Here is a 25,501-nt window from a genome sequence, read left to right on the forward strand (position 1 = left end):
ATTATTCTTTTCCAGTTTTGTCTTTATCCCAAAGTATGATACAATACCACTTTGCTCACTCTGCTTTTATATATCTCCAGATGTTTATTGCTGACATCAACTGGAAACTAGTTGTATGTATGAACTCCCCATATTTAGATGCCAAGGCTTCTTTTGCACACGGGATGGGCTTTGGAGAATTTCCAAATTCCAAATACACAGTTAAGAAAACAACATTGAATGTTTTGTTTTCGATTAAGAAAACATCGTCTCTGACAATTTAGGCACTCATCCTTAATAGGAAATGATACTAAATGGCAGGACTAAGCAGTTTTGAAAGAGCTTTACTAACTATGTAGAATACTGTTGTGGTTAATTGAAATTGTGAAGGATGTGCAAATTTCTCTTTAGCAGCTGAGATCACCACCGTTTTTTGTATTATATTCATGTTAAAGTGTGCCAGAATATAGAACAGTCTCCTAGATATTACCACCCATGAAGGAAAGGCACTCTGCAGACTTTACTTGTAGGTAATCTGTAGATGAAAATAAGTCCCAAGTGGTAATTTCTAATCCTGAATTCCTGAAAGAAGGAGAGGGTGAAGAAGAAAGTACAAACCTAGACTCCATGGTTAATTTTTCTCAGAGGCCAGTGTTCTTTTCTCCTCTTTTGGAATTAAAGCTTATTGATACGAGAGGAAGTTTTACTAGTTTATGGTTTAAGCGCAGAGTGGTGTTATAGTCTTACTTTTGAGTGATTTTGATTGTTAATTACTTTTAGAAGATTGTTGTGTTTTTTTTTTAATATGTCCAAGGGACAATACCATTAGATAACGTCACAGGAACTCTGTGAAAGAAGACAGGGAGAAGTGCATATTTCATAATACAGAGCATATGCTGCTGTTTTCTATTTGACTTGAGGAGTGGATTGTCTAAAGTAGAATGAGCTCCTGACTGAACTATACTGGAATAGTTAAATTAGCCAAGTTAGCTCTGGTCTACACAGCTGTGATGACATAGGAACTAACTCATTATGTGTTATTGATAACACTGGAGAGAGGAGAACAGCTGAAACTTACTATGCCTTGTGACTTTTTGGTATTTCTTGAATATACACAGCTGGATGGGTTTGAATTTATTTAAAAAATTCCTGCCTAAGAGAAAGAGAGAGCTCCATAAGCAAGAACTGTGTTTGAAGTGACTTTCAAAATGTGTGCCTTCTGCTTTAGGATAAAGCAATCCAATGAATTATTTTTTGTACCTCTTTATGCTCTATTTACATATGAAAGAAAACTAATTGGCTTCTGTCTATACTAATCCAGAGAAGTTACTGGGTCTGTGTAGAGCTATCATGGGAATCAATAGCAATCATCCATTTATTCCCTTTCTGGTTTTTTGTTTTTTGTTTTTTGTGTTTTTTTTTTTTTTGTCAATAAGCAGATTAGACTTTTTGAAGCAGCTGTCACCTGGCTTCAGGTTGGGGTCAGTCTGTTCCTGAAGTATTTACAGTAATGAAAATGAACCTTGCAAAAGCCAAAGATGTATAACTTTTAAATCAAATAGTTGAAGGAAATAGTTTATAAGGTTATCTAGCAGTCCCTAAAAATAATTGCATGATACAGTGTGCATTTTCTTGAGTTGACTCTAGAGCTTTTATGTTTTATTGTAAATAAATGGGGAAAACATGAGTATGCTCATCATTTAAGATTTCATTCTGTATATGTGGAAATGCAAAAACTGCAATTTGATTAACTCTACTATATTCCTGTAAATCTATTTCCTGCTGTTATGCTAGAATTTCTAGATTCTGGATCTGCATTCTGCCATAAAGCAAGTAAATTTATAAATTTTGTCTGTGCATCTCTGATCTTAGTTGGTGATCCTTAGTTTTATATTGGGCCTGGGGACTTTCTAAAGGGTGAGACAGTATTTAGCTCATACAAACCTGGGCTACTCAAGAAGTACCACTAAGATCCAGCCATTTGAGATTATGACTCGTTTCCTCTGACCTCTTTTATTTCTTATCCTCTGATATGAGACCACCAGATTTTGCATCCTTTGTCTGATTGTAATAATTTTGATCACTTTAGGACCTGAGGTCCTCTTAATATAAATCAGCAACCTTTAATAATTACTAGTGTCCTGTTTGAGAGTTGCACTTGTCTTTTGGTGGAAGGAAAACTTAAGTACGTGTATGTATCATTTTTGCAAAAAGAAAAAACACATTTTGAACTATAAGATGATTCTTGATTACTGTAGAATAACTTTATAAGGCTAGTTCTGGTAATTAGATACTGGTAAGTTTTGCAAGAAATTCCCTTCATAAAAGCAGCAGAATGTCCCTTTTAAAATAAAACTGGGAGTCAAACTGAAGTGAAGCGAATAGGAGTGATTTTGTATCTTTTTGAAAGATACTAGAGTGCAGAGGGTTAAGCTATGTTCTGTTTCATTTTGGGTTTGAAATTTTAAAGTAATAGCTTACGATCTGGGGTTGAGCTGTACTTTGCAACACCATAAGCACAAACTATACGAAAGAATAAAATACTTCTAAAGTTCACCGTTTTTAGGAGCAAACAAGTTACATTTTAGATATGAAGAACTTCTTTAACAAAACCAAATGTATTATTCTTATATTTATAGATTATTTATGATAGTGCTTTTAGGGACCAGAAATTATACTGCACACACTTGGCTCCCTTGAAAATCCCTGTAGGTGTTAAACCTCATCCAGCCCAGTCCCTGACACATGAACTAAAAGCCTTGGAATTCTAATACAGATTAATTCCTTGTTAATAGGGGACTTTAAAATTGCAAGGGTTAAGTTCTGAAATACATTTTGAAATCGGTAGGGAAAAAAAGGATTTTATGTATAATTCCATGTATTCAACTTGGTAATTTATAAGTTTTATATTTGATTTGTGCGAAGCTACAGTATTGCAGTCGTACGCTAACTGTACCAATTCTGTGATCAGTAACTTAAATTTTAGAAGTTGATGATATTAATAAACTTCTAATTGTAAAACTTATTATTTTCCTTGCTGACCTAACCTGTTACTGTTGCTAAAACAAGCGTAGAAGGGAGTTAACTACGCATTCCTATTTGCTGTGTCCACACAACAAAATCTGTCTGTCTCCTTGATCTTTCTCTGCTATGTGCTATTTACTTACTGGTAACACCCACTTGGCCAGTAAAGAACCTTTGCATGGTCATCACAATGAAAGGGTAAGCTCTTAAATAGTGAGAATGCCAGTGACTGTTCCCTCTCACATTTTACAGAAACCAGTGATTTGCGCGTATGTGTGCCAGAAAATATGTCAGGAGTATATTAGAATCTCCCATGACTAAGTTATTTGAGAAGGAGTTCAGGAAATTTGTATTCTTTATGCAAATGGATGTCCTTTATTTTGGCTCTGTTGCTTCTGAGCAGAAGGAAGGATTTGTGAATACTCTTTATGTGAAACATAGCACTTCTCACATGACTGGAAAATATGTTTAGGCCATACTTACAGGAATTTCTCTTTGTTACAGTTTTTTTTCGTTCTTTCTGGGGGCTCCTGGGTGGCTCAGTCAGTTAAGCATCTGCTTTCAGCTCAGGTCACCATCTCAGGGTCCTGGGATCAAGCCCGGCATGCTCCTACCTCTCCCTCTGCTGCTCCCCCTGCTTGTTCTCTCTCTTTCTCTCTCTCTCTCTGTCAAATAAATAAATAAATAAAATACTTTTAAAAAATTTATTTTTCTTCTTGGATTGAGATTTTTTTAACTGTACCTTCTCATTTGACATATAGCCATAGAGTTTGGGTGACCTTCTTTGCTTGAAATTTTTACCAGCACTGAATAGTCTGGGAAGAATGGCAGGGATAGAGGCCCAAGGGTGATTTTGCTTGCAGTAATGTGTATGCTTTCAGAATCTTGCTTGTACCTTGTGATCTTCACAGCTCCTGCAGCTGATTAGGGCGTAGAGAGGGCAAATGGCACAAAATACTCTAAATAATTTCCTGCTGCGGTTGGTCTTTGGTTTCTGACTGTCACCTGGCTTTGCTCTTTCATTTCCAGGCATTGAGAGAATAAAAATATGCACAGGAGAAATAGTAGATTTGCCTTCTGAGATAATAAAAGAAAGACATCCTTGAATGGGGGTAAAATATGTGAAACAGAAGGCACCTTGCTTACTTACTTTCTGACGTTTCAGTTGTCCAAATGCTGCCACACATCAGAAGCATTGTATAAAATGTTCTGCAATTAATTTGTTACCAAAAAATAATTTAGGCTGTCTTAACTATTGAATCTGTCAGAGAAACTTGGCTTCAAAGAATCCTCTCCCCTAGAAAAAGTTACTGATTTAAAGACCTATTGAAAAGTTTTGTGATCATAGTTAATGAAATGGAGATAATAAAAAAAGTATCTCCTAATATGTTTTCTGTAGGAAGTCTTTTTTTTTCTTTGAGAAATTTGCTTAAAAAACCTCTCAGGAAGTGATGAATTCTCTATATGGTTAGTTTGTGTACATTCAAATCTCTAGTCTTGAGAACTTCTTAGTCATCTCTGGATTCTCATAATAAGCCATCAAAGTGTATATTTTTAATTTGTTCATTTATCTTTATCTGTATTAACTGGGTAAAAAGACAAGTCTAAGTTGAGAAAATTTTGAATAAAACCCTTTTTTAAGGAGTTTGTAATTTTATTTATTTATTTATTTATTTTTTAAGATTTTATTTATTTATTCGACAGAGCTAGAGACAGCCAGCAAGAGAGGGAACACAAGCAGGGGGAGTGGGAGAGGAAGAAGCAGGCTCATAGCAGAAGAGCCTGATGTGGGGCTCGATCCCATAACGCCAGGATCACGCCCTGAGCCGAAGGCAGACGCTTAACCGCTGTGCCACCCAGGCGCCCCAGGAGTTTGTAATTTTAAAAGTTGATCTGTAAATTGAGCTAGTTGTATTTTTTACTGGTGGTTATTAGAGGATGTATTTTATGATAATTATAATTAGTATCTCATTTACATGTAAATGAGTTCTGAGTTATTTGAGGTTACTTGAAAGCAATTATTTTAAGTAATTTTAGCGTTTACATACAATTGATTTTATAATCAAGTAGAAAATTTATATAAACATATATTTTAGCCCTCTTCCAATGTTGTCAAATTCTATATTCACAAAATGGAATTAATCAGTATGGTGCCCTAAGTACATGGCAAACAATTTTTATTGTCTACTTTGAGGTAAGATAGAAACTTCACAGTTTAAAGAATATTTCACTTAACAAATGAAATGTTTGCTCATCTTCATAGAAGGCAGTAACTGCATAATTTAAGGCAGTATAAGGTATGATACACATTTTTTAAAAATCTGTTGTGTGCTTTCTATCTGAGCTCTTCTTGTAGAAATTAAGTTTCACTTCGTCTTCAGGCCATGGTTGAGAAGTATTTCTCACTTAAATTACCTTCTAGGAGCCTTAGGACATGTGACTGAACTTGGCTAAAAGTTAAGGCTGTATGACATTTCTGATGTCTTCAGAGTGCAAAATTTAATCCCATGCCTCTGTAAATAGATAGCAGTGAGATCTTCTGATCTCATAAGTGTAATTTTTATTTATGAAAGATCTTAGGCTTATCCACATCTTACTAGAAAGTTCTTCTGTGTTCTTTCCTTTGATCTGGTAGTTTTGCAATAAAAACAAACAAAAAGCCCAACGTAACAAAATTTAGCAGGTTCTTTTCCTCAAGTGAATATTATAATTTGCTTTTAGTGGTGGCATAGGGCAGAGGAGACTTAAGTATATGGTATTTTTTAGGGTATAGGAAGCACTTAGGTGTACTCAAATGTGTCTTAGTACAAAGGTTATTGAGGATAAACTATGTTATGTGTTTGCTTAGTTCCCCACATGCTTTTGGAGAATATAGAATTATAAAAGCTTAAAAATGGTATTCTTTCATGTAGGAAATCTGCCTTCCTTTTTTCTCATCTTATTTATCCTCTCGTTTCTATTTCACAGTGTTCATTTCTAGAATGACTTTAAGACCACAGTTAGATGTCTCACAATTTGTAAATCAGACATGGTCTTTAACACACAGATCAGTGTGAATCTAGACAGCATCCACTCACTAACTTGCTGCCTTCTCATTCACCTGTTTCCAAGATGTCTCAGGACGCACCAAGGGAGCAGCACAGGCAGTCAGATTTTTGCCTTGAAATGCTCACCGTTTGAAGAATTGATTCCTAGAAACTCATTGTATCTTAAAGCGAGGAATATTTTTACCTACCCAAAAATCATTTGAGGTATTTAGAACCAGAAACTAAATCCATGATCCAAGTTTGATGTTAATTATTTTACAGAGTGAGCTGAGCCTCAGTAATCCTGTCTTGATTTGGTTAGGGTGTCCTTAGAGGTAGACAGATTTAATTGTCAACATTTGATTCTTAGCCTACCCATAACTACTGAGGGTCATATACATAATAATGTAAACTTCTAATTTTGATTTGTAGGCATGTCTGTGTCTGTAGCTACTTCTGGATTTTTACAAAGGGGGAAATCAAGTTGGTACTAAGACCCACGTCCTAGTGTAGAAGTTAAGTACAGAATTTTAACCTCTGCTAAATATTGAAAGATGTTGCCTTTTATGTAAGAATTTTACAGAAAATTTTTTATTGTCCCAGTAACTCTGTGCTGTTTGAGTCAGATTAGCAAAAATCTTAATTAGTAAGAATAAATGACAGTTTACTATGCTTCTGAAGCATAAAGTTAGAATATGTAGTCCTCTAAAGTTTAATAACTACACTGCTCTCACAAAATATGTTGGTATTGTATATGCCATGGCTCTGATTCTCATCACCTTGTAACATATTTGAAGGGATATATAAGCTGCTAGATATCCAGCATTGCTAAATGAGTTCTGGAAACATCAAAGCCAGGTATCAAAAGCCAGCTATATTTTGTGTGCCTGTGAAATTTCTTTAGCAGCAGCAAACATGTCCCATCTGTCATGCCTGTCTCAAGTCCATAGCAGAAGAGCCTAAATACTCTCTCTACTTTATTTGATCTTTATCCTTCTATTGTTATGACCCTCAGTTTGGGGAGAAATTTTCACACTACATCACAGTAATAAAATAAGAGGACCTATTAATTGTGTCTAGTTAGCTGATTAGGGCAGGTGTTAATTAGTTTAGATCACAGGTTTATCCTTGTAGAAACCAATTAACTCCTAGAGGATGGAAGCCAAATTTCCGAAATCTAGCCCATCTGGTTAAAACTGTACAGAGGAGGATCCAGAAAATTTATATTTAATTGACCGCTGCTTAAATGTGAGTTCTGTATTTTAGTTGCATCATCTTCCCACTTAAATGTGTTCCACCTCCTACAATTCCTATCTCATGTAATAGCACCTTATCCAGTCATCCAGATCAGAAACATGGGACACATCCTACTCTACATTCCCTTCAGCCTCACCTGTAATCCTATTTTATGCAATTAGATTTTAACTCTTAAATACCTCTCAAAACCACCCTACTGTTGCCTCCTTAGTTCTCTATCATCATTTGTCTCGTGCAGTTCTAATAGCTACAGATGGCTAAGCATAAGAATAAGTATTAATAATAATTAACATGCTAATAAATATTTAGCAAGTAAGTGCCTATCGCCACCCTTCCCCCACCATTCCCCACCCTCTCCTACCAAAGATAAACAAATCAGTCCTCTATACCACCACTGTTGGAGTAGGTTTTTAAAAGGCAAGTCTGAACTTTGTTGAAAATACACCAGTGATTCCTACTGCCCGCAGAATCAAGTCCTGACCTTAACCCAGCATACAAAGCTTTTCGTTTTCTGGCCCCAGCCGACCTATCCAGTCCAGTCTTATCTCTTATCATCCCCCTCACACACCCATACACCCTGACCTCCCGTATGAACTGTATGTACTGCATGCTCTTGGGTCTCTCGTGCCTTGTTTGGTTGGCTTCTGCACATGTCAGTCACTCTGCATGTGATGTCCTGCCTCCCATTGTTTGTTTGGTAGCCAGCCAGACTTGGCTCTCATTTCATCTACTCTAGGATACCTCCCATGAACACTTTTCCTCACCCCTTTTTCAGCAGAGGTAGGCCCTCTGCCTCTGAACTGTTCCCAGAGCACCTTTGTGCCACATTTCACACCGTTGGGTTTGCTTGTATCCCCTTTCCTTACTGACTCTGGCCTTTTTCATCTTATCCCTAGTACACAGCCCAGTGCTTAATCAATGTGTCTACTTAAGATTTTTTTGTTTTTCACATTTCTTTCTTGGATTCAAACAACTTACAAATACAGAGAAACTGTTTGGTTACGTTCCTTACTGAGCTCCCAAATGCATAATCCCAAGAACTGTTTATCTAACAAAGAAAGCATGTTCTTACTAATTTCTGTTTCATTCAACTTTTTAAAAAAATAGTTTTGGTTTTCATTATAGCTCTGTTTATTATTTACATCATGGGCCCTGTTTACTTTCTTTTGTATTTGAAATATACATAGAAAAAATGATGGTTGTGGGACATTCTTTCTGACTTAGTGTGGGTGTTAGTGCTCTATGCATGGATAATAAATATTGGAAAATGTCTTACTTGGTATGTCAAGATATTTATTGAGTAGTAGGAGGAGAATCATTGTTATAAAGCATCTGAATTATGAGAATGGGTGTTCTTTTCAGAATTTAGATTAGTTTTGTGTCTAGATTCTTATGTTGGTATATGTGATGGTGTGTTTGTTGGTTAAGCATGTGGAAACAGAATTAATATTTCAGCAATTCTAGTTCATTCTTCCTTTTGTAGCATAAATCATCTGTTTATAAGATTTTTTTTCCCTGATTCATGATAGGGTTATATTTTGGGTAAGTCAGTACTGATTGATTTAACCACATTATATATTTGGTCAAATCTAAATCCTGCACAGTGGCTATCTCCCATATTCTCTCTTTTCTGGCTATCCCTTGGTGGGGATGTCCTTAGGCCAGATAAGGTTCTCATCTACCAGGATTATTGCATGCTGCTTTTACAGAGCCTCCCTCTACCCCCGAATCTCTAGCATTGTCTGTCTTTCTCAGTCTTCACACATCCTCTATGTACTGCTTCGACCCTTTATCACCATCTGTTCAATACTCTAAATTCGTACTCTTAAATTTGAGGCTCTGAGACCCTGGGCTTATTTCCTCGGTTCATGGCCAGACATCTCTCATGTTGCCTATTTTATCCTGGTTCACATTTCCTTACCTGTTTTGTACCCCTGTTTATAAGATTTCCTTTTCCAGCTATTTGCACTGCTCCTGTCCCTCCCTCTCCCTACCCTTCTTCCAAGAAGCAAAATGCTTAAAGAACTCTTTTTCTTAACTCTTTCACATAATCCTTTCTTTACTGGTATTATTTCCTATTATTTAAACTGTACCTAAAATTCTTTCTCTTAAAAAGCTATCTTGAATTGACACAGTAAAGCCTCTTAACTTTTTCTGACCTTTATCCATTCCTAGACACCAGTAACCACCTCCTGTCCCATAATGCTGCTTCCCTACTCTTTATCCTCTCATTCCCAGGGCGTACTTGCCACTGATGAGTTTAGATAGGCAGATGTACGGACTCTGGTTTTGTGTTTTGTTAGTTATTTCTCTCTTGAAGCCCCTGGAAGCCAGGAACTACATCTGTTTAATTCTTTGTGTATTGCCTAATACAGCCTACCATCACCATTACCACACATACATGACTCATAGCTGATTTCTCATAATAGGAAACAATGGTTTGATAAAGAAGAGTGATGTATGTTGAACATTTGGCATCTGTATTGCATGCATTTTTTACTGATGCAGATGGAGGAGAAAAGAAACTCTTGGCGTTGGATTTTTTAAGCATTCCCTGTTTAAGGGAGAGCAGGTGGTAAAATTAATCTTATAAAAAGATAATTTAATGTTTTTCAAATTTGTTGTTTTGTCTCTGCAAAGTCTAGAAAAGCATATTGAAAATCAAATAGAGCTAAAACAGTACTTTGATACATCAATCCAAAGAACAGTTGATTGTAGTAAATTAGGATTTGTCATAGAAATTTCATAATGCCCAATGGACTGAAATGCACAGAGGATGTGGCAAAAGCTGCAGTTTTAGATGTCTTTTTCATGCAAATCATTATCTATGAAGTCTTAATAATACAGGCTTACACAGAAATTGCTAGAGTGATGTCCAGAATAAAATCTCGTACTTTAACAGCAAAAAGCATTGGCTGTTTATAATGCATATTAACATAATAACTGCTGTTCTAAGAATTCCTTAAAGAAAATACTGAGGATTTAACTCATAATTGGGAACAGTTACTGGGAAATGAACTTAAAGCAAGAAAATCTGTTTAGAACTGGAAATTACGTCAAGAGGGAGAAACAGGTTGGTATCTCTCAGCTCAATATCAGATTCTCCTAAAATTAAGTGAAAATTGCTTAAAGCAACTTGATGTGAAGTTTAGTTTAGGTATCGGAGTTCTGGTTTTCAGTGTTTTTTCTTCTTTTTTAAAGGATTTTCCAGAAACATTTTTCTTTTGAATTAGATACCCTTATTTTACATAAATCATTTTAAATAAAGAGGTGTCCAAATGTGACTTTAAACTACATTTTATTGTCTTATTTCCATTTCACACTTAATTAAAAGTATATGTTCCTTTTAAGATCATATCCTACTAGTCAGTACTCTTTCTTTTTTCTTTTCTTTCTTTTTCTTTTTTTTTTCTTTCTTTTTTTTTTTTTGTCAATACTCATTCTAAGGAAATTAGGGTTTGGGGAAGCTCTTGAGGAATATTTAAAGGAACATACTGCTTTTTATTAGTTACATGCTTCATGGCACCATTAGTTGGATATATGACTCGATGACTTGTGTTTTTTTTTTTCCAAATAGAATCTGTTTCAAAAATTATGAACATTAGGATGGAGGGTGAAAAATAGATGGTTCTTTCCCTGACATTTGCCAGGGGTGTTTATTGAGAGATGTTAATAGGTATTCATGGAATAAAAGGAAGAGAGCATTGTCACAGTTTTAGAAGGATACCTTATAGCCCTCATCATGGTACTTCAATATTTACCTTAGCATATTAAAGGGACTGAGGAGTGGCTGCAGTAAGTAAATTGTTTAACTTTGTGTAAACAAGTTTTTTCAAACGTTTGACCACAGAATGCTTTTTACACAGAATTCCTATTAACAGTCCTTTAAACAAGTGTTCCAAGAGCAGAATTTAGAAAGTGTTGTACTAACCAACAAAACTCATAGGTCAAAATTAATACCCTTTTCAAAATCCTAATTTACAGCCAGGAAATAAGTTAATTATTGGGAATATTTGTTCAAACACCTGGATTTCACATGAACCAGTCATTGTGAGTGCCACTAGATATGGAGTATCCTGTGTATTATAGACATCCATTTAGAAATCTGTTGTGGAAAGGGTAGAAAGATGAAGGAATGTGTTTGGAAATTTAGTCACTCTGCTGATACCTATAATGTTACTTTATGATGTATTTTATTTTTCATGTGTTCTTAGGGACATTTTGAAACATACACAAAAAAAACAGTACAATGAACATTTTTCCAGTTACTTAAAATAATGGTTCAGATGTTTCAAACACTAGTCGAAGTTCCATTAAAAAAGAAAGGTTGTAATTGGACCACCCATTATAATTTCTTAAATGATATTAATTCATATAGTGGGATTTTACCCCAGTAGAATTGAGATATTTATGAAGTGTTGATTCAGCAGCAGCAGACCAGATAACAAAATGACAAAAACATTCTCATAGCTAAACTTCATAATAAACAAACTATTTTTTCCTCTTCATGTTTTGCCAGCTACTCCCCCTCTGGCCCCCGGGGTAAAGATAGTATTGATACTAGGTAGAATAGCAATACTGGTCTTATCTGGATTTTTTTTTTTCCTTTTTTCCTTTTTTTCCCCTTTCATCAGGCAGTATTATGTATTCTGTATTAACTCTGGTAAACTGATGCCTCTAAAAAAAGGCAATCTTCAAGAGAAGTTTCTTTTGTTTCTCTGCCTGCTTTCCATGTCAGCTTCACCTTAAAACTGACTCCCTGATTGGCTGAAACCGAGGGTGGGATTATGTTGATTGGTTTAGGTCTGTGATACTGTGAGATGGCATCAGTCAGTCCTACCATAACTCTGTGGCCTGGAACCTTCGGTCTTGTTAAGAAAAGGCATGTAGGAAATGGAGAAACAACTGGTAAAGTCCTTTTACTCCAGATAAGACAAGTTTTGAAAATTCTACAGCATGCTATACTACATATTTTTAATGTCTTATGAGATGTTTAGATATTTTTATTTTGCAAATGTATTAACAGTTCTTTTTTGGGGGGGCGGGTCTTTTTAGAGGACACGAATTTTGGGCAGATTTGAATGCCATGAATGTGTATGAAACAACTGAATTTGACCAACTGCGAAGGCTGTCCGCACCACCCTCTAGCAATGTAAACTCTATTTATCACACAGTCTGGAAGTTCTTCTGTAGGGACCACTTTGGATGGAGAGAATATCCTGAGGTATTTACAGGTTCTTTTTCTAAAAAGTGAATTTAAATTTTTCTTGTCTTTCACTGTCCTTTCCTTCTAATCCTTTACAACAGTGACTAGACAGAACAACAAATCAAAGAGCTTACTGATGTGACATTGAGTCTTGTTGATATAATTAACATTATTCTCAATTTTTCTGAGGATGTATTTCTTTCCATTAATCTGGAATCCATAAATACCACTGTTATCAGAGAGGTAAAATGCTTTCCCCAGTATCTTATACTGTAGAGACCAAGTATTTACATTTTAAGTACTCCGACTCAGTGCCCCTTTGAAATAATTTTAATGAGATGAGCACTGGTGTAATTCTGGCTATTTATGGCTCCTGGGCTCATGTTCATTGGATCATGTGTTACACTTAGCATCTCGGAAGTCTAATGGGAAACAAGCACTCTTAAGCCCCTGGAAGAAATACTTGAAAATGTTTATTGAGCTGTGGTCAGGCAAATCAGTCATTTAAAATTCTGTCATATATGTACATGTATCCTTAGTCTGAGATGGTAAGAATAGCTCATAAATCACAAAGTAAGGTTTTAAAATGATGATGGGTTTACTTTGCCTCTGAATGAGAATTCTGAGTCAAGTTTAAAAACAATGAAATGGGGGCGCCTGGGTGGCATAGCGGTTAAGTGTCTGCCTTCGGCTCAGGGCGTGATCCCGGCATTATGGGATCGAGCCCCACATCAGGCTCCTCCACTAGGAGCCTGCTTCTTCCTCTCCCACTCCCCCTGCTTGTGTTCCATCTCTCACTGGCTGTCTCTATCTCTGTCGAATAAAAAAAAAAAAAAACAATGAAATGGACTTTAGAGATTAATTTCACATTCCAAAGATCTGACTTCTTTGATTTGATTAAATTCATTTCCAGTGTTAGAAAAAGGGAGAACTGACTTATTTACCCTTAGGTTTTCTTTTAAGGCAATAGCAAAAGAAAAAACTACCTAGTATGTTAATTGCTTAATAATACACAATGGAATTAAGATTTCTGAGACTCTTTTAAGTAATCACTAGTATCTAATGCCTTCCAAGGAGGATAAGAGGCTATTTAAAATGTATTCTCAGAATACTTGGGCTGTCCCTGTGTTTTTCCTCTGAAAGATTTCTTGGATTTGAAACTTAACTGGTTTATTTGAACTGTATACACTACCATCTTTAATCCTATTCTGAAAATTCCCTTAAGAAATAGAAACAAAAAAATCTCTGGGACATTGTTAAGGCCCCAAAATAGAATCTGGGCCTCACATGTTTCATAAGGTAGAAATCCATGCTTTTCTGAAGAAGGAGCATCTTTCTATTCTGTTTCTTTGCCCCCATATCCCCCCCTCCCTAAAAGTCCTGTGTGTGAAGGGAATTAATTTAATTCTCTATACTTTATTGAAACCTTTCTGATGTTAACAGCAAGGTTAACTGTTTTTGCCTTTAGTTATTATAGTAACATTTTTCGTATTTCATAGTGATTGCTTTTTTCTAACTTCTTTTTCCTTTACCTTCTATTTTCTACTCCAGTCTGTTATTCGACTGATTGAAGAAGCCAACTCTCGAGGTCTGAAAGAGGTCCGATTCATGATGTGGAACAACCACTACATCCTTCACAACTCATTCTTCAGGAGAGAAATAAAAAGGAGACCCCTCTTCCGTTCCTGTTTTACACTGCTTCCGTATTTACAGTAAGTGTTAATGGAAAGCCTTATCTTTACTTTCATTTACAGCGTACAACTGAATGCCAAAAAGTAAAAGATTTTAAATTAAGAGACTAATATGGTTAGTCTAGAATGTGAAGTTTTGAGTTATTCTATGGGTTTAATTCTTCAGAGTAGAGTTCAGATAAGCTTACAATTAACCTAACTTAAAGACTGATTAGCCAGTGGATTTTTTTTTTTTTAAAGATTTTTATTTATTTATTTGACAGAGATAGACAGCCAGCGAGAGAGGGAACACAAGCAGGGGGAGTGGGAGAGGAAGAAGCAGGCTCATAGCGGAGGAGCCTGATGTGGGGCTCGACCCCGGAACGCCGGGATCACGCCCTGAGCCGAAGGCAGACGCTTTAACCGCTGTGCCACCCAGGCGCCCCAGCCAGTGGATTTTTTTGAACTGAAAAACAAGTAGAAGTAACGATTTTGTACCACAAAAAGTAATTATATCTGGAATGAGGCAGTTTGCATTTGCTTCCTTTGTGGAATATTGAGTTTCCTGATGATAACCGTCCGTGTATTGGGACTACTTCCCAGTATAGGTAAACTGCGAGGGCAAGTAGGGGGAGTTCTTCAAGGTGGCATTCTCATTTCCTAAATAAGGCCCACCTTCCTGTAATATTCACTAAAATTACCTGTCATATTCCTAGGTTGAGACTGAATTCAACCTTCTGAATTGTAGGTGAACTCTTCTTCCATTTTCCCAAGTGCCATTTCTTCTTCCCCACCCCTAGATAGCCCACCAGCACATCTCCATTGATGCCAAAAAGGTGGAGCATGTTACCAAGAGCATTGCCATCTTTGAAAGTTAGTAACTCTAGGGAAATCATTATGTACTCTTATCAGATACACCATATTTAGAGCCTGATTTTTAAAATAATGCTAGGTTTACTTGGTTTTATGGACTGGGGAGGTCTAGAGTAATATTGTTTTTTCTCTTCTACTGATCTTAGAGATGCTGTTTTTATCTTCTTACTGATTTTTTTTTTAAATTTCAGTTTCAAACTGTGTTTTTCCCAGATCATTATGACAGAATTTTAATGATTCTAATTATGAGATTGCAAAGGGAACCTTAAAAACAAAGTACAAATGAATAAAAATTCCTGAAATACTCAGTATCTAAAAGCAATTTTTAGTAAGACTGATTTTAGAAATATATGTTGGCTTTGGGTAAATGTGTATTTTCTTCCTAATCCAAGTGTGAAAAATTTTACCTTGCAGGGTTTTTTTTTTTTATTAGAAACTAATAAAAAGGCCATTTCTGTGATTTCACTACCACAGCTGGAGATAGTGTCAGCGTCCAGTAGTTAGGAACATATTGTCCTCCTAGTGAGACAGTAGAACTCATTAGTGAGAGCAGCAGCTTGGCATGCTGAGCCAATCAAGCAAGATGGAGCTTCTGAGTGAGAGTAAGAATGCTCATTCGAGTGCTGCATTGTTGGGGGAGTTTTACAGAATGGTGAACATTGATTTGTTTCAATCCTAAAACAAGTAATTATGGAATAAGCCCTCCCCCCTCTTTTTAGACTTAGGCTTATTTTGTAAAAGTATGAACTATGAAAATAATATAAGCAGAAGTAGAATTATTGCCACAAATTTGGCACCTTACTATTTGTAATATAGGCTTACAAGAGAACAAAGAAAGTCACTCTTTTATCTCTTCCTTTCTCTTTCCGAAATTTCCTATTTTAGTCTTCTTGTCTGAAAGAGTGATAATCAAGTATAAAGTAAGAGCTTAGCAAATCAAAAAGATTATGCAGACACTTCAGTGAGAAAAGAGCAAAGAAGCAAGCAGCAAGTTCACCAGGGTGGAATGGGTAGATGCAGCCTTTCAGTTCCTATCTGCCCTAGAGTCTGGGGCTATGAGGCACTCAGACTGGCCTAGTGGGAAGAAAGTAGAGAGGGATTAGTTTCAAAAAGCAGACTGCAAAAACAGATTCCAGAAAGACCATGATTTTAATCTTAGCCAGGAAGAAAGTTTTGTTTTTAAGTGTTAGTAAATGCAGAGGATCAGATTAAAACATAAGTGTCAGAAAGGCCAGTTATCAGGAAATCAGAGATGCCTAGGAATTGGGAATGCCAGAATAAGGGAGGTGAGGAGAGGGGGCTGGCTTACTTAATCTATGAATTTCCTGCAAATCTGACTCCTCATAAATGAGTTTCCCTGGTGTTTTTAATTCCTTCCAGTTTCATTGAGCTATAACTCACATACAACTCTGTCAGTTTAAGGTGTACAGCGTAATGATTTGACATATGTATATATTGCAGAATGATTACCACAATCGAGGTTAGGTAACATCCATCACTCATAGTTACAAAGAAAATATTTTTTCCTTGTGCTTGCTGCTTTTTAATGAGGCTGATAAAAAGGAGCTTATTCTTTAATATTCTTGGAATACTTGAGCTGAGGCTGCATAAGCAAACAAATCTCAGATTTAGAGGCTTAGGAGTTCATTTCAGCTGAAGGACATCTATCCTGTGCAGTCACCCTATGGTCATGGGAAAGCCTAATAGAGTTTCTTTGACTTCTCCCAAAAAGGATGATATGAATTAATTTTTACTTCATCACTGAAAGTGGGTTAAGAAACATCTTTTGCAATGGCAAGGGGAGGGAAGGAGAGTGTAAAAGATGACCATGAATTCTGAAAATCCATTCTTCAGAGGTCCTTGAGTACAAGTTCCATACCCTTCAACTTTGCCTCTTTGAAGAAGGCTGGTAACAGCACTGTGAAGCACACGGTATGTCATTGGAATACCCATGAGCTGAATACAAACTCAACATCCTCAGATATTAAAGCCACATTTGTAACTGTGCTTGGAATATATGTTTCTGACTCGTGGCAACTGGAATGTAAAAGTCCATCAGACAGTTGTCTATGTGCATTTTTATGTTTTAGCCCAATTAGGATGTTGGCTTATTAAAAGTAAGCCTCTGTAGATAGGAGTGGATGATAATTATGAATATAAAATTTAATTTAATGTTTTAGAATGGATAGGATTTACTTACACAGGCTCATCTTCAAGTATGTATGAGTCTTCTTTGGTCATCAGTGCCAGGATTTCAGTACGCCTGTGACAGCAGCCTAAAACCTATTTGGGGCAGGGTGTTTGGGAGAATCTTACTTTCTTCCCCCAACTCAGAAACTTCTTTTGGTAACTTCAGTCCCTAATAATACTGGAAAATCTGGTAGGCTGGTACTCTTTTTTGCAGAGCAGGAATAGTGGGAACAGCTAAAAATAAGGAGCTTATACTCTGTGTTTCCTGCCATTTCTCCAGAATAGTGATGGCTTTTGAAGGAGTTACCTTTCAGAATCTGATTAAAGCAGTGGGGCCTCTCTTCAGAAAAATGTGCCAGTGAATGAAGGCTCTGGAGAAATCTGTCAGAGCTTTATGAAAACGCTCCAGAGGACAAGAACTATTATGCCTCTGCCAGGAAGGTTAGAGAAGCCAGTGCCCTTTTAAATTGACCCCTGAAGTTAAAAGCATGTGGGGGATTCTGTAAGTCCTGGCTCCTCCTAGAACTCCTATCTATCTGTGTCTCCCAAGGGACGTTGAGGCATGCTAAATCGTAGGCACAACCACTTGAAGGGGGCAGGTGTTAGAGAATGCAGTTGTGCTTTTTAGCTTCTTATCAGGCCATCTCTTAAAAGTCAAAATACTGTGTGAGGTGGCAGTGGTGGTAATGGGAGTCAGGCATACCTTCGTTGCAACCCTGGTACACATCCATCACTTTCAAGCCTTAAGGGGAAAATGTGTATATATATATATACTTCCTATATATATGTATATGTGTATATGAATTGGGAAGTATGTAGTAGTGGAAAGAGTATACGTCTAGAAACTGTGTAGATAGGCCTGGATTCAAATCCTGTCCCTGTTCTCTGCTACTATGCTAGCAGTTTCTTTATTTGAAAAGTACAGATAACCAAGCCATCTTGCAGGGTTGTTACAACAATTAGTGATACTGTGTGTAAAATGCCTGTCCATAATATGTGCTTACTATAAGGTAGCTATGATTATGAGGAGGTAAATGGTAAAATATGCTCTTGGAGATTAGATGAACGTTCACTCACAGTTGTAACCACTGTGTCACAAAGCTCTTTTGAAAATTTTAGTTTCCTAATCCATTTGGCAGACTTGTTTCCTTGTGACCACTCTATGCTGAAGAGTGTTATAGTACCCTGGCCCTGAATCTGGGTCTCAGGGCTAGGATTTCCTTTCTCTCTAATTCTTCCTTTTTTGCTCTGTTTTGAAAATGGCCAAGAAATGTAATTTAAATTTAAGCATTTAATTGGGCAGGAATAATTATTCGGCTGCTACTTACAGAAACTCACCTGTGAAAGTATAACAGACCTGAATTTAAAGGTTCAAGGATAAACATTCTGGTGTCTAAAGCTTAAAGTAATTAGCTCTATCTTAAGCACACCTAAAGTTATAAAATTTGAATACAATTGATGACTTTGCTGTTACATGTCATATTGAAAAATGAAGCAAATGCCAAATGTCAGCTTTCAGTGCCTACTCCGATGATTTTTGTTTGTGTTTATACAAAAAGTATAAGCTTTTTAATTTTTTAAAAATTTATTTATTTTAGAGAGAAAGAGAGCTGCGTGTATGCGTGCAGGGGCAGGGGACAGAGGGAGAGAATCTTCAAGCAGATTGCCCCCTGAGCGTGGAGCCCGACATAGGGCTCGATTCCACAGCCTATGAGATCACAATCTGAGCCTAAACCAGGAATTGGACACTTAACTGCCTGAGCCACCCAGACGCCTCTAAGCTTTTTTATTTTTAATATTTTATGTCATCTTCCTGTAAGCCCCCTCTTTCCTGCCTGCCTTATTTTGTTTCTGCATCAGTCTGCTCCCCCCACCTACATAGCCTTTAGTAAATTTTCTGCTTAGTACAGCAAAGTTTGAAGACTACATATAAATTATCATCGTTCTCTTGAGACAGTTTCTTTAACTATATTGGCAAAAGAGGAGTCTAGGGTTCAAAGTAAAGATATTTATAAATTGGCTCTTGCTTGCTTGCTTGCCTTGCAGCAGTACACCCCAGGGTTTTCTCCACAAAGAGGAGGCCAGGAAGAAGCTAATAAAGGTTATCTGTGTACAGGCAGCGTTACTTTAAGATTTATTTTAATACGTAGCATTTTCTATATTGTTTTTTAAACAAGTACTTAAGCTGTATAAATTACAATTTTAGATACTGCATTAGAGCACTATAATGTGAGGTGTACTTAAATGTTTTACATTGACATTCCTCCTCTCCCCTCTAGGACACTTGGTGGTGTTCCCACACAGGCTCCTCCACCTCTTGAAGCAACCTCATCATCACAAATCATCTGCCCCGATGGGGTCACCTCAGCAAACTTTTACCCTGAAACTTGGGTTTATATGCATCCATCTCAGGACTTCATCCAAGTGCCTGTCTCTGTAGAGGACAAAAGTTATCGAATCATTTATAATCTTTTTCATAAGACTGTGCCTGAGTTTAAATATAGAATTTTGCAAATATTGAGAGTCCAAAACCAGTTTCTTTGGGAGAAATATAAAAGGTGAGTCTGCAGTATGAAAAGTTTAAGAGTTTTTCTTAATGTTGTTAATGACAAATGCAGAACATAATAGTAAAGACTTTCACAAAACCTAATATGTTTGTAGTTTTTCATGTATTAACTCACATATACTCTTCATAACAGACCGTAAGTTCATTAACTTGCCACAGGTCATACAGCTAGTAAGGTATGTGTTGGAGTTTGAACCCTAGCGGTCTAGCACCAGAGGCTTTGCTCTTGATCACTTTACTATGCTGCCTCTCAAGTCAACAAACAAATGTAGTACAAAAAGAATACATGCAGGTTTGAGTAATCTCAGAATTAAGAGACACTCAGGTTGGTGGAATTAGACAAAGAAGTTGTCCTGAGAAGGTAAGTTTGTGAACTACATTGGTAATGGAAGAGAGAGCAAATGAACAGGTGTTGGGGGAAGAAAAAAAGGGAGGGGGGCTTTTCTTGTCTACAATGGAAAAGATAAGTTTAAACTTCTAATATGATCTTTGATAGCATTTTGCCCTTGAAAGCTACTTTAACATTTCCTCTTCATTGAAACTGTAAAGAAAAGTTTATGACTACATCTTGCCTATTAAATTGATCTATACCTTCCTTCTGAATTCCCTGTCCACTCTTTGCATTAGGAAAAAGGAATATATGAACAGGAAAATGTTTGGCCGTGACAGGATAATAAATGAGAGACATTTATTTCATGGAACATCCCAGGATGTGGTAGATGGAATCTGCAAGCACAACTTTGACCCTCGAGTCTGTGGAAAGCATGCTACAATGTTTGGACAAGGCAGTTATTTTGCAAAGAAGGCAAGCTACTCTCATAACTTTTCTAAGAAGTCCTCCAAAGGAGTCCATTTCATGTTTCTGGCCAAAGTGCTAACTGGCAGATACACGATGGGCAGTCATGGCATGAGAAGGCCCCCTCCTGTCAATCCAGGCAGTGTCACCAGCGACCTGTATGACTCTTGTGTGGATAATTTCTTTGAGCCTCAGATTTTTGTCATTTTTAATGATGATCAGAGTTACCCTTATTTTGTTATCCAATATGAAGAAGTCAGTAACACTGTTTCCATTTGAAAAATCTTGGTACTGCTAAATTATTTGATATGAACGCAATCCAGCATTTGTAGCAGGTTTTGGATGGGTGGGACAGAGTGGGAACAGCATTGGACATTAATAGGGCACTTTTAAGACCCATTTTTTAAGTGCTAGAAAGTGGAATTTTTTTTAAAGAAAAACACAAGTTTTAAAATGACCACTTATTCTTTAATTATTTACTAATTGTTGTTAGTGTACTCAGTGTGGAAAAGACTACCGATTGCATACTCTTCTTTTCACACTTGTACATATAGGCAGCAATGGTATTAGAAGCATTTTTAAAAAGAAACTGAACAGCCTAACTAATTAAATGTGACTTAAGCCTGGTAGAAGTTTGGCCAAATGAAATGGAGGCTGTGAGCAGAGTGAGGATTCTGTTTATAATAAAACTGACTGGAGCTAGTACTACCATACTTATTCCCTGTCCAAAGCGTCACTTACAGTGTAGGATAAGTTCATGAAATTCTGGTGGGTGGAAAGAAATTTTTATTGCTATCAGCAGAACTGAAATGTATCACCCAGTCAGAGAGCATCAATGACTTCAACTGTTCTGCAGAGTTTGCCTGAAGATTCAGAGGAAGTAAAAAAAAAAAAAAGAACCATTTGAAAAATTTTTGTCACCAGCAAAATTTTTCACTAACTGGTTATATGAAACATGACTCTTGTGTTGTTAAACTTCAGCCTTAGAAAACTCAGTCTCTTCCATTATCATCTACCCCAATCTGAAGGAGTTGGGCAGCTAATGTGGTTAAAGCCAGTGTTGAGAATTAGTAGTATTGCTTTATTTTAGAGTTCCAGACCTAGGCCCTGACTGAAGGTTTTAGAGAAAGGAAGTACATCTGTAACTGAATTGGTAAGGTTTATTACCGTGCTTTGCACAAAGTAGACTCTCAAAAGTATTTGTTGGCTTGGAGATACTGTTAAAGGTGGTTATCCCACCCCTATGCCTGCTCTGCCAGATGCAGCTGGGTTCCCTGGCTGACTCTCTATTGTACACTACTTAATGGAAACACAAACTTGGAAATTGTGCCACTGGCCCAGCTGGAGCAATGTTCGGTGTATGTGCTAATGCCTCAGTTCGGAGAGGTAGCAGCTAGGTATACTTTGCCTTAAGCAAAGCAAATACCTGGATTTACAGAAGTGGAAGTGGTTGTTCACAAAAGAATTCACTGTGGAATTCTTTCAGATACCAAGCTCTCCTAGTATGTTTGTGGTTATTTCATTTACACAAAACTTTTCAGGAACTCCTGTGTTGTTTAAAGCAAGATATATCTATCCTGATGTCTCAGTGAATCAGTCTGTTCAAGCACTTATCAGGGCTTCCACACAATTATTTATTTTGCCCTAGTTGATCTTGTTGTTTGCTGCCATTGGCATGAAACAGCCAACCGTGGCTGTTAACAGTTGTTCTTTCATTCGATTATAACTTGTAAACCAGTGATTCCCAATCTTTTTCAAGTTAAGACACCTTACCATTGCTTATTTGATTTTATGAAACTTGTTCCTTTTTTTCTCCTTAAAGGAAAATAAAGCTTTATGACATATTTATTTTTTTAATAAAACTAAGCAAAAATAAAAGTTCCGGTAATTCTTTAAAACTTCTGTTGTTTTGGTTCCATTTAAGATAACTGAATTCAGCACATAGTGGATGATCTATCTGTAAATGCTGGTTGATCGGTTGAATGAATGTGTGATTGAGTGACTGAATGAACAGACCCAATCAGAACCTGCTGCTTAAACTTTGTGCTCTAGGAATCAGCAGAAACTGTGTTAGGTAGCAGTCTAAGTCACGAGACAAGACTGAATATTTTACTTTGCAGGTAAATATTTGAGGAAAAGGGACAAGTTGTATATCAGCAAACAGCTATAGTGAAAAATGTGAGCAGATTGTCCCCAGCAACAGGTGCTGAAGGAAATACGAAAAGGAATTGTAGAAATCTTGTCAGCTGTCAAGCACCTTAGCTTTCAGCCAACTTAAAGTGATCTGATTGGTAAATGTGAGCATCTCTGTCTGACAGTACTTTCCCCACAGTGTAATAATTTTTAAATTCCTGTATAGTATTTTATGTTGTTTTAACTAAGCAAGAGCTGTGGAGTCAGTCTAAATTTTGTGATGGTTGCATGGCTTTAAAACATACTGAAAAGCATTCAGTAAATCTTTCTCCGTACTGACACAACTGTAATTTACACCATTTCAGAAAGCTGGAACTTACTCTTAATTTAAACTGTGGTTAAGATTGCCAGGGAGAGGCTGCAAACTCCTTGAGATATTCCAGTGTCATACAGTCCTATAGACAGGAAGGTTTTTTTATATGCAAAGTTTATAAATATTGGATCCTTTGTAATTGTAAATTCTAAAACCCAACTCTGTGTTTTTTGCAACAAACCTGTTTATTTTAGTAAATAATTATTTAGATATTAAAGAGAATCATGAGGGCCTGAAATACTGATCTTTAAAGAGGAATTTTTATTATCATAGGTCTGAAAATGACTGAAAAAGAAATGTATTCAGCACCCAAACAGTGCTATACAGTCAGTTTAAATCAGAGGGGTTTTTCTTCCTTCTTTTAAGGAAGGTAAGATGCACCACAAAATGTTCCTAATTTTCCTTACTTGGGATCAAATAATCAAAATGTATTTAGAAAATTCTGTATGACACTTCTAAAATCTAATCCATATTGCTTATGTTGTTACTATTGTGTGTGTGTGTGTGTGCGTGCACGCGTGCTTAAATAACTTAAGCTCTTCCATTACACTATATTTTTTGAAAAATCACTTAACCTTTCATATGGTTAGTGCTCTCATATTTGAAATAGAAGCTTGTTTTTTTTTTTTGTTTGTTTTGTGGAGTTCTTTTTTTTTTTTGAAAGACTACAAATAAGAATGATCCAACTTTGAGATCCTATAATGCAAAAATATTTTATAAAGTCCTATACAAACTGATAGTGTTTTATCTACAAACTAAAAGCCAGATACAGGGGTGCCTGGGTGGCTCAGTCAGTTAAATGTCCGCCTTTGGCCCAGGTCGTGATCGAGTGAGTCTGCTTCTCCCTTTCCCCCTGCCCCTCCCCCTCCCGTCCCAGCTTGTGCTCTCTCTCAAATAAAATCTTAAAAAAAAGAAAGAAAATGTATCTGTCTTTTGTTTAAAAAAAGATTTTGTTTATTTGAGAGAGAGTGAGAGAGAATGAGCGGGGGGAGGGGCAGAGGGAGAGAGAGAAGCAGACTCCCTGCTGAACAGGGAGCCCAAAGTGGGGCTCCTCGTGGGGCTTGGTCCCACGATCCTGGGATCATGACCTGAGCTGAAGGCAGATGCTTAACTGACTGAGCCACTCAGGTGCCGCAGATGTATTTTCTTTAGAGAAGACAGTGTTGGGTTTTAAAACCTGACATATCTAGTTTATTGGTTTTAGGTACTCTCGCTGCAGGCAAGTTAAAGCAATGAAAGAGTACTTTTTACCTTTTGCTAACTTTTCTCATAAGTCATCGTGATAGAAAACTTTGCTATTGAAAGGTTTCATCAGCATTGTTAGTTGGTCTTACCTGATATGTTATTGTTTAACTCAGTGTATCTTCTGGGAGCCTGTCAGATGGAGCTCTTTTAAAGCTTAAATCTTACATGAGTGGAAGTGTTTGTGTGTCAGAAGCATCCCATAGACACTTTACTAAATTTTCCAAGCTAGAGCAGAAGTGTCCAACCACTCTGAGAATATCAGAATTTCATGGATTTAATTGCCCTTAAGCACCTAATGATTAATAAAAGGAAAGATGATCAAAAGCTTCTATGAATTCAGTGGTCTTTTAATGAAATTTTGTGTTACTTACCACAGCCATATCTGCATTCGATATGTAGGATATATTTAGTCTACAGACAACATTTGGTGCTCAAATGGATTAATGGGCTCTTTACAATAACTCCCATATGCTGCTAGAGTTTATAGCCAACAGCCTGGAAGCCGCTGGGCTAAACTATTTCTATATTCAAGTTTTATAACTGTATATATCTCCTTAATTGTATCCAATCTTTAAAACGCCTTAATTAAATCAGACCACTAAGGGGCTCAAACTAGTGTTCAAGAGCCGCTAACCCTTTTAATACCTAGCAAGTTTTAGGTGCCAAATTATCATTTGGCAGGCCTTCTGTTTAAATGCATCAGCTGCCCTTCACAGTGTTTCACAGTACAGTAAGGACTGCGTCTAATATATGTGAGTGGCAAACATACACTAAACAGATGCTTCTCAATTACATGATAATGAGAGACACTTTAATGCCCATCAGTTTATAAATCGGTTTTTGAGCAGCAGTGATGGATTTGGGGCATTAACCCACACTTTTCTGATGAAGGCCCTACTTTAAGGGCTGTATTTCATAGTATCTTCATCAAGAATTTACATCCTAATTTCTAAGCTGAGTGCAATAAAATGTCCCACTTAAAAGAGTAGCAACCGTAAATCTGATTCCTATTGGTCTCAAGGATCTAAGCTAACTGAACCCAGTAACTACAGCTTTAGTTCTAATCACTCATTAATGCAGCTTCTTCCTTTTTTACTTTCTTCCTTTTTTCTTTCTTCCTTTTCTTTTTTCTTTTTATCTTTCTCTTTCTCTTTCTTTCTCTT

General features: G+C 36.7%; 1 protein-coding gene across 2 annotated transcripts in view; it reads left to right on the forward strand.

The window, feature by feature from the left end:
• TIPARP (TCDD inducible poly(ADP-ribose) polymerase) overlaps positions 1 to 21,486 on the forward strand; it is a 29,467-nt gene extending 7,981 nt beyond the window's left edge. For both annotated transcript variants that reach the window (XM_045812002.2, XM_087870308.1), the window contains exons 3-6: positions 12,342 to 12,510; positions 14,044 to 14,204; positions 19,505 to 19,783; positions 20,419 to 21,486. In XM_045812002.2, the coding sequence (XP_045667958.1) occupies positions 12,342 to 12,510; positions 14,044 to 14,204; positions 19,505 to 19,783; positions 20,419 to 20,866 (1,057 nt within the window). In that variant the 3' untranslated portion in view covers positions 20,867 to 21,486. The remainder of the gene's footprint in view (positions 1 to 12,341; positions 12,511 to 14,043; positions 14,205 to 19,504; positions 19,784 to 20,418) is intronic.
• Positions 21,487 to 25,501: the final 4,015 nt, after the last annotated feature.

Source organism: Ursus americanus, chromosome 20 (genome assembly GCF_024610735.1).
Source record: "Ursus americanus isolate L20-20 chromosome 20, mUrsAme1.1.p, whole genome shotgun sequence".
NCBI lineage: Eukaryota > Metazoa > Chordata > Mammalia > Carnivora > Ursidae > Ursus > Ursus americanus.